Consider the following 15,341-nt stretch of genomic DNA (forward strand, 5'->3'; position numbering starts at 1 on the left):
CTCACAAACTGTGACCTTTATTTAGTGTCATCAAGCTAAATAGAGCTCCTTGGTTCTCAAGACAAGGGCAAGGAGCACCAGACAACTCCCAAACAACATCGCAACAAGCCCACAAGAAAACACTGCTTTCAGGTACATCATTAAATGCTCCTACCATATTTTCCCCATCTTGCAAACGATGAAAGTACGGCTCAAAGAAATTAAGTGAATTAACAAATGAAATTAAAGACAAATGATAAATTAGAAGAAAATATTTATAATACCTTTGACAAAGAGCTAATATTCAAAATACATAAAACATTCACAGCAATAAAAATAAAGACAAACAATCTTATTTAAAAATTGCAAAAATAATTCACAGAAGAAGACAACAAATGGCCAGTAAACACATGAAAGAGTACTATTAATCAGGAATATTTAAATATAACAAACAAAAAAAAAGTTTCACCTATCCGTAGGGAAACATCTTTAAAAACTGATTCTACCAACTGTTGACAAGAATAGGAATGAAAGGACACTCACTGTTGATGATAGTGTAAATTTTTTAAGTCTTTTTGGATAGCAACTTGGCATTATCTAACAAATTTTCATTAAGCATACTTTTTAACATCTTCCTCAGAAAAGTGTTCTGACATGTACATCAAAAGTCTGCTATAAGAATGTTCATCCCAATACTATTAATAAGAGCAAATATGGGCTACACACTGAACTGCTGCAAGTTTATTCCGAGAAGAAAAAGAAGGGAGACTTTTACATTTTCCTCTGATTATTGCTATATTGTCTCAATATTTTAAAAGAATAGATTCGTCTGTTACTTTTTGTATACATGGGGAAAACAGTATTGTTTTTCCAGCTTGGGCTAGAAGCACCAAGGATAAACACTGCCCCTGACATGGAAGGCAGCAGGCCTGGCACTCACAGCAAGGTCTTGTTTCCCAGATGAACATATGCAATTTCACTCAACACCAACACTAGACAAAGCCCTCCTGTGACCATGATGGATCAGGACAAGACCACTCCGTGACCATGTCTCGGCACTGACAAAATCAGGAGCTCTGCCCAAACCACAGGAGTGACCGAACCCTCCCTGTCCTGCCTCACATGAATGAGGGCTGCTTCCCACCTACTGAGGCTTTGGCTTCCCTCCTTCTATTTATGAAGGCACCTAATGATATCACACACCCCTTCCTAACTCCTTCCACTCAGAGCAAAGCCCCACTTCCTTATAGCCTCCTACCTAACACAAGCCCAAATCCTTTAATAAGGCTTTTCAAATACCACTTTACTGAGACACTCCCACAGATCCCCATGGCATGTGAGTAATAAACCCATTTGTCCAACTACAAGTGTGATGCTGGTAGTCTTTGTCTGAAGGGCATTAATGCATAATTGACTAATAGGATCTCCAAACCAAAAAAGTAGAAAAGAGAAAAATTAACACACTGAATGTTTACTATGAAACATAATTTTCCTAGATAACATACACCTTTGTTATTTACCCCTTATGACAGGAAAAAGTTGTTATTCCAATTTTATAAAAGAGAACAGTGCGGTTAAGAAATGGTAAAATGAGAATTGGACACAAAGGATTTCAAATTCCCCTATTTTCCCCTCCCCTGTTCCCTAAAATACTCTATCTGGTATACCTGATCACTACAGAGATATGCAGCAATATGTCAGATAACATAAACATTACCTTCCCTAAGCATATATTTTACTTCATAGTAATAACAGTAGTTAATAGTTAACATTTATTAAGGACATATTATGTGACGGCATTATATTAAGCAGTCATTTAATCCTCACAACAATCCTATGAGAAATATTAGCATTTTACTAACATATATTACTAAAAAATTGGGGGGGGGCGGGGGGGGGGGAGGGGGAGACTCAGATCCAGGTTCATGAGCCTTAAAATATGGGATCTTAATCATTAGAGTAGTCTGAACATTTAAAAAAAACATATATCATGAAATAAAGTGCCAGAGAGGGTTTCCTTGAGATGTGCCTTCAAGTTATATCCCCAAACCTTTGACAGAACAAGTTTACTCTCTAATATTAGGGATATTTCCTTGGGGATGTGTGTGTGTGTGTGTGTGGGGGGGGGGGGGGGGGGAGATAAATATTTTTAAATCCTGTACTGATTCATAATGCTTAGAGGATATTTTATATTAGAAAAACAATTTTTCTCAAAATCAGATGACAAGGCATATTTTTATACTGCACTGTCCACACAGTCCAAGACAGACTCCGTGGCCAAGACTCTAGATCAGTGCAAAGACATAGAACTTTGTGAGGCTAGAGTTTCAACTTCCTCCTTTCCAATACAATACAGGATTCTATATTCTTGAACTTTATCATCAACCTCAAACCCTACTAGTTGATGACAGTAGGGGTAAACAAATTGTGGGCTGTGTATACCATACTTTTGTATGTCCTACAACTTTAGGAAAATAATTACAGGCAGTCCTCGGGTTATGTCGGACTCAACGTACGACGTTTCATGGTTACGTCGCCATCTCCCATTTATTTATAAAAAAAAAAAAAAGTTCTATCATTTCGACGTATGTACATATGGGCTTTATGTTTTTTATTATTTATTTACCACAAGTAAAGGTCAGGAATTGTTATCTTTCTTTTAAATTTTTTTTACTGTTTTCACTTCATTACTGCTGTGTATGTGCTCCATGTGAGTGATGTAGGTGCTTATGTAGGTGGGTTCCAACTTATGGTGAAAATCGCGTTACGTCACGCCATAGGAACCGATCTCTGACATAACCCGAAGACCTACTGTAGTTGAGTTTATTAGACATCAGTAGAAAGTTTCTTAAAGCATTATGTTATCTGCTTCACAACAGTAAGCTTGAAGTAATTTATACTCCTAGGAAATCAAAGGTGTGTTTAGATTAACTATAAATTAATTCCTAATTTGGCAGGGCTATATTACCTTTTGATCTGTGGTTACTGAATTCCCCAAGCACAGGGACTTTAACAGGTGTAGCTGAACTCTGAATGGTCAGCACACTGGGGGTGGCAGTAGTAGAGTTGGCCTTTGGTCTTTGTCTTGGTGCAATTGAGGTTTCTGTTGGTCCAATGGTATCTGTTATTCTACAAGAGAAGAATACATTTCATTCCAAATATTGGGATTATTTCTAATTCACTCTTTGTTCTATAAAGCATCTATTTCAACAGATGCACTTTAACCTTTTGCACTCGGATGTCGAGTGTGACTCGACATGGTTAGCATCGGTAGCAGCTCGTATGTCGAGCCACACTCGACACGTAGTTTCACCACGGGGGGGGGGGGGGGGAAGGGGGATTTTTTGTCTATTTTTCCAGTATCTTTTCTTGTTTTCATTAGCATGAAAGGACAAGTAAAAGGTAAATGCCGTCTCAACTGATGCCACCACCTAAGCTTCACCAATGGCATCTTCAAAGGCTATTTGTTTCTAAGACACATCAGTCATGTGAAAAAGGTTAGACCAGTACACTAACTTCCAGGGGTAGATTATTATCCACTAACTTAGAGCAACGTTTAGATGGAAAGCTCCATATAATCACACCTCACCCTAACAAAAAACACAAAGATTGTGTTGTTTGTTCTAACAGAAAAATCAAAGGAGGAAGAAGAGAGACGATTTATATTTGCGAAACATGTGAATGTAAACCAAGTCTTCATGTGGGTGAATGTTTCAAAAAATATCACACCATGAAAAATTATAGAGATTAAAATTAGTCTTTGAATGTATCAATAATTTGAAATATAAAAAATCCAAATAAATAAGTTTGTATGAAAAGAAACTCCAGTTTTTTATTCTACTGCCGCGCTTTGTAAAATCTGGGGTATTTAAAAAATTAAATCCCGAGTAGAATAAAGGAATCGAGAAAAAAGCAAGCGAGTGCAAAGGGTTAATTATTATTACAATCATGTTAGAGTTCTTGGCTCCTTCCTAAGTCTCATTCCCAAGTTTTAAATGTTTACTGAGCCTGGCTGGTGTGGCTCAGTGGTTGAGCATTGACCTATGAACCAGGAGGTCACAGTTCGAATCCTGGTAAGGGCTTATATGCCCAGGTTGCGGGCTCGATCCCCAGTGGGGGACGTGCAAGAGGCAGCCGATTGATGATTCTCCCTCATCATTGATATTTCTATCTATCTTTCCTTCTCCCTTCCTTTCTGAAATCAATAAAAATATATTTTTAAAAAATAAATAAATGTTTACTGAAGATAGGAAAGTAAGATAAGCCTAACCATTTCCTTTAAATCAGTATGCAACCATTCACAGTCTGCCTCTGAAGCTGGCAGGGAAAGAATATAAAATTGCTCTTAAGGAGATGAAATAAAGGAAATAAACAAACCTTGTCCTAAGGTTTTAGACAAAATTGAGAGCCCCCTCTCTGAACCAACCAGGAACTACAATAAGAAACAACAAATAACAGTCTTCCTCAGCTTGGACTCTAGGCCTAAGAAAGAAGAGACTGCACCCAAGACACACAGTAACAAAAGAAGCCAAAACTTTTACCAAATGGAGTTACCTGCTCACATTTAACTTCTTGAATCTTCAACTTTCCTTTTCTTAAAACACTGAATGGAAATTACATAAAACTTTCCCACTAGGACTTAGTTTAGACCACAGACATGGGAAGTCAAGTAGCAATCATAATTTTAAAAGCAAAGGACAATAAATATAATTTAAGAAAACACAGGTATTTGCTCTTCTCTTTCAGAAAACCCCAGGAAAAATCTTTAACTTGCATACCTACTAACTTTGCTTTCTATAAATTCAGTACAAAAACTCAATTTTTAATAGTTCACTCTTCAACAAGACTGCAATAAAATCTCTTTACCAAGTTTCATGAGCATATTTTCAAATGATTTAACACTTGACATTGTGCATATACATGATTTATTAAGTGCTCATCTGCTGCCATGGATCCAGCCCTGTCTGCCAGACTGCACAGATCCAGTTCTCTCTTATATCGATAGGAGCCACAAGAGGGAGCCATGGGCACAACTATCTTTCTAAGAAGGAAGTTAAAAGTATTTTAGAAAACTGCAGAAAGACATTGTATGTATGCTGTTTCCTAAATATAATATTTATGTTTTAGATGAGATGGGGATGGTTTAAGTCATATGAAAACTGAACTAAAAAGCAAATAAAAGGTCATGTATACATATAACCAACTAGATCTTATTTTTATGATAAATCAAATATTTATTAAGTTCAAATGATGGATGTGGCACTAAAACCAATATTGTACTCCCTATAATCAAGTAATTTAGAGAACCTATTATATACACTCTTTCTGTTTATCCATTCTTTAACAGACCTCACCTGCCTTGTTCCTATTCTAAGTCTCTCTCTAAAGTTCTGAAGACTTTGTTTAGTGCTTCCTCATTTATTTTACCAATGTACCAATATCTAATATACAATTACTGTTATCCAGCAAACACGACATACTACCCTGTCTTCAAAGAATCCATAGTATACCTAGGGAGATACAGCACATGTTCATGAAAACATACTAAAATATAACAGTAAACATCATCATTGCCACACTAGTGCTGTCAGGAGTTTCATGGAGGAGTAATTAATTCTACCTTTAACCTAAATTGGCCTGAGAAGGCTTCCAGTAGGAAATGGAGATATAAATAAATATGGGTTTATTAGGCAGTGAAAAGAAGCGAAGCACTGTGTGTGAGGAAATGAGGAGAAAAACCTGGACAGTCAGGCACAGTGAAGATACACACACACCTGCCTGAAATGAAAGACTGAGTCACTACTGGTAGCAAAACTGCTGCACCGCTTCATCTGCATAATGCAGTAGACACAAAACTGTTCCCCCTGCTCTCCTGGTCCTTCCTCCTATCACCTGAACAATCTTCCTAAAACATAGTCTCTCTCCTCTTAAAATCCTTCAGTGTTCTTGCTAGCACAAGAGATTCTCAGCCTCTTAATCTTTAAGGTGTTTCATAAGTTTCCAAGAGGAGATGCAGGGGCCTTTTAAGGAGTAAAGCAGAGTGCCAGAGATTGAAGCAGGGCAGATGTATAATATTCATAAAAGTTTTAAAACATGTAATTAGTGATACTAGCTGTTTAAAGATTTCTCCACCCCACCTCACCCTCACAAATATGCCTTTTACATGGAAAAAGATTAACTTATTTTTTTATTACTAGTTTTATATACATTTAGTTTTTTTTCAAGCTCTGAAACTATCACTATAAAGTAAATTTACAAATAAACTTTTTTTAATATACATAATGTATAGTTTTAACATATTATGAATAGCACTGTGAATTTAGCTGTTAACTATTTCATTTGCACTAGAGGCCCGATGCACGAAAATTCGTGCAAGAGTAAGCCTTCTTTCCCCCGGCTGCCGGCACCGACTTCCCTCGAGCACCCGAGACCCGTGCTGCTTCGCTCCGGCCGCTGCCACCACCCACCCAGTTCCCCGTGGTTCTCCATTCGCCATGCTACGATCAGAGCCTGTGGGCCAAGGGGGAGGGACCGAGAGGTGGTCAATGCACCTCATAGCGACTGGTCGAGCAGTCATTCTGGTCGTTATGGACACTGGCCTTTTATTATACAGGACTAGAGGCCTGGTGCACAGGATTCGTGCACTGGTGGGGGGCATGGCCTGCGGGGATCGGCCGCTGTGGGAGCAGCCACTTATCCCGGTCAGCCAAGTGACTGTGGACCCACCCTCTGAGCGGCTGCTCCCACTGTGGGAGTGCACTGACCACCAGGGGGCAGCTCCTGCATTGAGTGTCTGCCCCCTGGTGGTCAGTGCGCGTCATAGCGATTGGTGGACCGGTCGTTCTGGTCATTCCGCCGTTCGGTAGCTGGGCTTTTATTATATAGCATAGGTATAACTTGTGTCCTAGTGAAGATATTCAAAGCATCATTCTTATTCAGTTGACTCATGCTTTTTTAAGATTTCTTTAAGATTTCTTAAAGATCTAATAATTAACCAAATAACAATTTAAAAAACCTAAGTAACAATAAAATTCAATGGACAAAATTCATAATTCCCACTTGACTATAACAGCAGTTGCTAACTACAGCTATGTCATAGACAGGACACACTGTTGGTCATGCTGAATTCCTGCAGGTTAGATGTAATTTTACTCCTTCATCTCTTCCTGAAGAGTATTTTAAAATTCAAGTAAATGAACATAGTTTTTGAGTGATGCCTTATTTTTTTAAAAACTAAGTCATTCCCAAATGACACTTTAACAATTTATAAATAATAGATTATTTAGAACACATCTCACAACCAAGTCCCAAATAGAACTAACGGCAAGGTTTAAAATTCACTGGCCTAAACGCCAAAGGCCAAATTTCTCAGCATGACATATAAATAAAGTTGCTCCTGACTGACATTTACCTAGCTCTTCAGCTTCATTCCCACCACTCCCGTATCCATCCCCCATACTCCAGTATACACTTCCCACCCATATATATCCCCCATATTCCAATATACACTCCCCACCCGTATGCGTCCCCTATGTGCCAGCCTTACAGTCTCACAAAGGCCACTTTTCTTGCCTGAAGTACCTGTCATATCAGGTGATGGACTATATTATTCATCCTTCGAGCAATAGCTCAGCAAGCCCCACGCCTAAGGAAAGGGCTGGGTTCTTTCTGTGCTCCCGTTTTCTCTGCTCCCCGTCTTTCCCTTCCTCCACGCACAGAGTTGCCTGATATCTATCAGGATGGAATTGTTCAGTTGTCTATCTTCATTAGAATGTGAACTCTTTGGAAATAAACACTGCTTCTTTTTCTTTGTGTTTCCAGTATCTACATCTTGCATATAACAGGTACATGACAAATATATTTTATGTCAAATAAAATACTTTGTATCAGTAAAATACAACATTAAAAAGCTGTGACTAAGAAATCTCCTCAAAGGTAACATTATCTAAACTCTATACCACATGTAAGAAGGAACACAACATTTTTATGTAGATATAGATGATATTTAATTAATTACATTTGCTAGGATTAAAAACGAAAAATATTCCCCTTTTTAAAAAGCCTTTGCAAATGTCAGCACAACTTCGCTTACCTCGCTTTTATTTGGCTTTTTCTAGAAGCTGCTTCACTAGCAGTCATGGGTTCAGGAAGAGCTGAAGGTATAGAAGAATTCTGGGAAGAAAAATAAAACCTGCCATTTTAGTTTTCATTTTAATTGCAGAAAGCTTTACTTAAAGGCTATGGATATATTCTTAAATTTTAAATGTACTGTCTGTGAGATACTATTATTTTCACCTCAGCTACAAATTGTTCACATACATTTGCCAGATATAACCTGCAAACATCAGCACGTTACACAAATGTCTACCACTGTATCCACATTATAAGTGGGTAAATCTTGGCTAAAAAGGATTACATTATACTTGCAAATCAATGACTATTTTACACTTTGGGGAAAAAAACACCAAGCATATGGGAAAAGTGTTGTTTCTACATAGAGGAAAAATTTTCATGACACTGCATGTAAAATCTAAAAAACAAGAGCATTTGTTTAAGTTCTAAATATGTTTAGCTTATTGCAGGTACTCAAATGTTTATTGAATGAAAAGCTAACTTCCCTCTTTTCCTTAGTGGAGTAGATTAAGTTATACATAAAGGAAAACTGACAAGAACAAATGAGGCCAAAATGATTGTTAGAAAGCTAAGAATGGCTTAAAATCAGAGATGATTCTGGGCCTTTATCAAAATTATCAGAAACCTGGCCATACACAGTTAATCTAACATAGTTAAGTACAGTGTGCAGACACACGATATAATTCAAAGCCTTTCCATGATATTAGCTATTACTAACTCAACACCTTCCATGGACTAGGCACTAAGTTTACATTTATTATTTGTGGTCCTCATAATTACTATCCCTGTTTTACAGAAAAGGAAAAAACATTAAGTAACTTCCCAAAATACAGTTGGCCTTCCATATCCAAGGGTCCCACATCTGCAGATTCAACAAACTTTGGATCAAAAACACTACTCAGGGAAAAAAAAATGTCACATTGCTGACATGTAATATATAGTTAGGCCTATGATGGCTGTATCTCTACTAAAATGTAGACATTTTTTCTTGTCATTATTCCCTAAACAATACAGTATAATAACTATTTACATACTGCTTACCTTAGGTATTAGAGGTAATCTAGAGATGATTTAAAATATACGGGAGTAGGTTATATATGCAAATACTACACCATCTATAATAATAAAAGGGTAATATGCTAATTAGACTGGACGTCCTTCTGGACAACCTTCTGGATGAAGCCGGGACTGCGAGGGAAGGCAGGGTCCTGGGTGACAGAGGGAAGCCGGTGCCGGCAGCCGGGGAAAGGAAGGCCTACTCTTGCACAAATTTCGTGCATCGAGCCTCTAGTTTTACATAAGGGACTTGAGCACCGCAGATTTTGGTACCTGGGGGAGTCCTGGAACCAATCCCCTGTGGATACTGAGGGATGACTATACAAAATCAGTCACTGAAAAAGACAGGTCTTTCCATTTACAATGTCTATCCTCTTTGTACCAAACTTTCTCAGTGTCTAGAGTGCTTAGGGCAGTGATGGCGAACCTATGACACGCGTGTCAGCACTGACACGCGTAGCCATTTCTGATGACACACGGCCGCATGCCGAGGATGAAACATTTGCTGCTCCTGAGGATGAAACATTTGCGACTAGAGTCTTGGAGTTAGTTTTTTCATCAAAGTGACACACTATCCGAGTTATGCTCATTTTTTTGGCGAAGTTTGACACACCAAGCTCAAAAGGTTGCCCATCACTGGCTTAGGGTCTCAATAATTTTTCATAACACACCTAATTCACCCCCCCCCCTCAAAAAAATCTGACAGCCCTGTTTTCTTAATAGTTTGGCCAAAACAACTTAATTGTTGTTTGTGCTATGTCAGACAGATGTCACTGTGTTTCTCTCAAAAATGCAAAATATCACGCAGTGCCTTCAAGTCTACTATAGATTCCTAGAGCACTTCAGTACCCAATTTGGCAACTGTGGTTTTGTGACAAAAATACTGATCACAAACACTATTAGACTACTTGTCACGAAACAAATAACTCTGAAAGTGTGTATGTGTGTATACATAAACAGAAACAAACGTGCGCACGCGCACATAATAAAATGGATTTTAACTTCATATTCCATTTAAAATACTTACATTGATATTGGAGATGGGGCAGTCCTTTTTGGCAAATTTAAATGCAAAATAGGACACTTGAAATATATCAGGTCTACGCTCTGGATCTGGTTCAAGCATGAATCCTGCAAGAATAGGTTAAAATGTTAAGAAGTTTCACTGAACACAGAAAGTATATAAGGGTACATTAAAAGGAGTGTGTGTGTGTGTGTGTGTGTGTGTGTGTGTGTGTGTGTATAGATAGACAGGTATCTTTTTTTCCATTCTAAGGTTAGTGATGAATCAAGCAAATATTGTTAACATCTATAGAAAATATAAAAATTGTTATTTATATATGAACTTAAAGCATTATCAAAAGCTAAAGACAACTCAGTCATAAAACAGGTCTGTACCAGAAGCATAATTAACAAATATAATTATTCTTTTGAGAAAATAAAACAAAACAAAAGTGAGTTTAGTGAACACTGGGAAATTATTCATGAAAGTTCTAGGGCCATAGTAGGGGTCCTTAATGTCACTATTATCTAAAATACCTCTACTAAATTTTAAGTAATCCCAAACCACTAAGACTAAATTGTGTGCATTAAAAAGTAGTACAGGGTTGACAGTATAGTTTTCCAAAACTATGCATTCTTCTCATACTAATGGTAAGTATTCACCACAGTTCTGTATCTCAACATACTCTACATATAATGTTCACTCTATTATAAAGAGACTAGAGGCCCGGTACATGAAATTCGTGCACGGGGCGGGGGGGGGGGGGGGGGTGTCCCTCAGCCCAGTCTGCACCCTCTCCAATCTGGGACTCCTCGAGGGATGTCCGACTGCCCGTTTAGGCCCGATCCTACTGGGATCGGGTCTAAACGGGCAGTCGGACATCCCTCTCACAATTCAGGACTGCTGGCTCCCAACTGCTTACCTGCCTGCCTTCCTGATTGCCTCTAACGGCTTCTGCCTGCCAGCCTGATCACCCCCTAACCACTCCCCTGCCAGCCTGATTGATGCCTAATTGCTCCCCTGCCAGCCTGTTTGCCCCTAACTGACCTCCCCTGCAGGCCTGCCTCCCCCCCCCCCCCCCGCATCTGCTCTCCCCTGCAGGCCTGGGTTCCCCGCTACAGGTTCCCCCCCAACTGCCCTTCCCTGCAGGCCCAGTCACCTCCAACTTCCCTCTTCTGCCAGCCTGGTCACCCCTAACTGCCCTCTCCTGCAGGTTTGATCGCCCCCAACTGCCCTCCCTTGCAGGCCTGGTCCCTCCCAACTACCCTCCCCTGCTGGCCTGATCACCCCCAACTGCCCTCCCTTGCAGAGCTGGTCCCTCCCAACTGCCCTCCCTTGCTGGCCATCTTGTGGCGGTCATCTTGTGTCCTCATGGAGGCAGCCATCTTGTGTGTTGGATTGATGGTCAATCTGCATATTATTCTTTTATTAGATAGGATTTCACACCAACCTTACAGCATTGCTTGAAATGCCTGACCTTTTTTCTAACCAAAATGACCATACCATTTATCTGTTAATTTACAATTTCACAAGAAAGCTGACATTTATACTCAACTCACTTCTTTAACTGAGAAATTCATATTTTGTTAAAACTCTCCATGTTCTAACTCTGATTTACTAATGAATTATAAGTTCTTAAAATGTTTAAATCATTTTAAAATCTATTTGAAATATAAGATTTGCAATATTAATTAGATAATATTCTGAAATTTGGTAATAAAATTATATTCAGAGATCATCCTACATAATAAAAAGGCAATATGCAAATTGCATCACTCCGCTACGCAAACGATTGGGCCGGCTGGAGGCGCGGGGGGCGGGACTCAGGGTGGCCGATTGGCTGGCGGTAGGAGCGGAGGGCGGGGACTCGAGTCCCCGCCCCCCGCTCCTACCGCCAGCCTAAACGGCCAACGCTGCGGAAGGACCCATGCGGCCGGTGGAAGACGCTGGTGGCGGAACTCGGGGTGGCCAATTGCGTGGCTGCCGGCACCAGTTTTCCGCCAGCAGCAGTTTTCCACTGGCCACCCGCCATCAGGGCGGGGCGGGGCGGGGCGGAGCGGGGCGGGGCGGAGCAAAGCGGGGCGGAGCAAGGCGGGGCGGAGCAAGGCGGGCGGCAGTGGCACGCGGGTGCAGGTGTGGTGGCCCCAAGGCTGCGGCAGCGGCAGTGCACGCGGCTGAAGCGGCCGCTTGCAGGATTGAATCCTGCAAATGGGCTACTAGTAGTATATAAATAGCTAAATTAAAATTATAAATCAAAATTAATTCAATTTTTCTTTCACATTTAAGTAATTTTTAAACAAATAATTTTTACTACATTTCACACAGCATGATAAACTTATTTTGATTAAAACCACAGTTGTTTGGCAAGTAATAGCATAAATTTAGCAGAAACTTATTTGGGAAATAATGAACTCAGTTTTAAAATATTCTACACGTGCTCAGCCAGGTGTGGCTCAGCCATTGAGCATTGACCCAGGAACCAAGAGGTCACTGGTTCAATTCCAGGTCAGGGCATATGCCCGGGATTGCAGGCTCGATCCCCAGTGTGGGGCATGCAGGAGGCAGCCAATCAATGATTCTCTCATTACTGATGTTTCTATCTCTCTCCTTCTCTCCTTTTCTCTCTGAAATCAATAAAAACATATATTAAAAAAATTCTACATGTAACTTGATTTTATGTACTGGAAAACATTAACATGTATAACTTATAGAATTTATTTTTATTATATTATAACCACTGTTAGATGGAAATTACTAAAAACATTTAATTCTAATATTAATTGGACTATATTCAACCTCATTCCTGAAAGATTTTAAGAATCTACAAGGTTTATTTTATCCTTCAAAATCATATTTTATCATGATACCAACAGATATTAAATGTTTTAAAAGTAGCAACAGTGCATGACATAGGAATACATTTAAATAGACTTTTAACAATAAATGTTTATTCAAATAATTTTTAAAAACAAATCACAACAACCTTATCAAATTCACAAACTTAAGATTCTGCTTTTCTAACAATTCAGTTTATTTAACTTTTAAAATCTAATTATAAATATTTATTCCTATAAAAGACTTGAAGTGGCATACAACCTCTAAATTTTTTAAAATATATAGAACATTAGGACTAATGGAAAAGTAATGGCTGAGAGACCCAAAATATCAACAACAAAAAACACAACAAATGCACCGGGATGATGATGGCCATAAATAAATTTATATGATTTGATCTTATAAATATAGGCCACAAATTCAGCTACCTTCTAGCTGTCAACACAAATAGGGCAACATGATCAATTCCATGAATCACAGTGTCCCTAACATAAAAATAAACCAGGTGCTAAGAAAAAGCACTACTGCTGATACCAAAAGCAAACAGTAAATGCTCCTCTGAGTCTTTCTAAAGCTGGCTCCCACTGCGTGAACACTGCCCTTAAAGAACTGCAGTGAGTGACACTGGGTAATGTCTTATATGCTCCTTCCATGTGGATCAGTGACAAAACACCTACATGCCGTTAGGTAAAAACAAAATTCTGTAGGGGTAGAGAACAGTATGGTATGAGAATACTGTTCCTATCTGAATCTGGAGAAAGCTTTTTAAGTATCTAGGGAGAAATAAAATGATACGTTAGGCAATCCTACATACTTTTTTTTTTCTTTAACAGTAGGTAAGAAGCACTGAAGGGAAATAAATGAATTTGAGATTTGAGGTTCTCTAACAAATCCTACATAATAAAAGCCTAATATGCAAATTGACTGAACAGCGGAATGATCGGTCGCTATGACACGCACTGACCACCAGCGGGTAGATGCTCAATGCAGGAGCTGCCCCCTGGTGGTCAGTGCGGGAGCACCGCTCAGCCAGAAGCCGGGCTCACAGCTGGCAAGCACAGTGGTGGTGGCGGGATCCTCTCCCGCCTCCGCAGCAGCACTAAGGAGCAGTGAGCTGAGTGGTAAGGAGCAGCGAGCAGGCGGGTAGTAAGGAGGGAGGGGTCCCAGACTGCAAGAGGGCACAGGCCAGACTGAGGAACCCCCTCCCCACCCCGTGCATGAATTTCGTGCACCGGGCCTTTTGCATTTGTATAAGTAATTGTATATCTCAAGTTAAGCATAGCACAACATCCTCTAATGTTCAGGTAGCTAGGCTGTGGGTAGAAATGATATCATCATATAAGCAAACAAAAGGACCAGTTAAGTCCCTGGCTCATGTTTTCAGGTGGGAATACATCTCTGTGGGAGCCAGTTTAGTCTGTCTAACTGTACCCATCCCATTTATGTGATATAAAATCAGTTTAAAAGGTAGTGACTAGCATTTATTTTAATAAAGTAGAAAATATTAAGTACACTAATGTGGTATAAGCAATATCTCATGAAACTTGTTCCACGTGTATGTGTGCCAGGTCATAACTAAAATGTATTTATTACTGTGGATCACAAACTCCTTGAAAACCACTATGCTAGTGACCACTCCCTACACAACTCATTCCTCTCTAAGGGAAAGAGAGTAATTTGTGCTAAGAAAAAGGGGGGGTGGGGGGAAGCACATCTCTGCTGCTCTTTCAGAACAGTTTACTCTCAGGACATACACTGTACATTCTATGCAAACCCATGTTTTGCAAGTGGCCTGCTTCTGTGGAAGAAGTCTAAGGTTCCTAGCATTGCCTATAACTGGGTTTGAGTAAACCTGGGGCCTGAATACAAATGAAGAGGCCCATTTGGCATCAGGTCTAAATTTCATTCTGCAATCGACTTTATTTACTGATGTTGACAGTTTTATCTGATGAGCTCCTGTATCCCACCTCTGATTTGGTTCTAAATTCAAAGCATGATGACATGGAAACGCACAGGTAGAAAATGGCTACATTTTTATCTCTGAATATTTTTATACTGGATATTACCAGCCATTAAAAAAAGAAATAAACTCAAAAAAGCATCGTTAAGCATTTAACTTAAGTAATATAATTTTTCAAACTATCCAAAGGAATGGATTGCAAAATATACTCCTAGACTACTGAATAATATTGCAAAATATACTCCTAGACTACTGAAGTTGCATAGTATCATCTACAAAGAAATAAAACAATCCATCAGCTGATCTATGAAATATATATATATATATATATATATTTCATAGATCAGCTCTACTCCAGCTAAACACTGAGGCATA

At 39.3% G+C, this 15,341-nt stretch overlaps 1 protein-coding gene across 2 annotated transcripts in view; it reads right to left on the reverse strand.

The window, feature by feature from the left end:
• The window catches only part of BMP2K (BMP2 inducible kinase), a 137,010-nt gene that overhangs the window by 39,451 nt on the left and 82,218 nt on the right, over nt 1-15,341 (reverse strand). For both annotated transcript variants that reach the window (XM_079771745.1, XM_079771744.1), the window contains exons 8-10: nt 10,196-10,299; nt 8,072-8,151; nt 2,948-3,108 (exon numbers count right to left, since the gene is read on the reverse strand). In XM_079771745.1, the coding sequence (XP_079627871.1) occupies nt 2,948-3,108; nt 8,072-8,151; nt 10,196-10,299 (345 nt within the window). The remainder of the gene's footprint in view (nt 1-2,947; nt 3,109-8,071; nt 8,152-10,195; nt 10,300-15,341) is intronic.

This window comes from Cnephaeus nilssonii (assembly GCF_951640355.1).
Source record: "Cnephaeus nilssonii genome assembly, chromosome: 1".
Taxonomy (NCBI): domain Eukaryota; kingdom Metazoa; phylum Chordata; class Mammalia; order Chiroptera; family Vespertilionidae; genus Cnephaeus; species Cnephaeus nilssonii.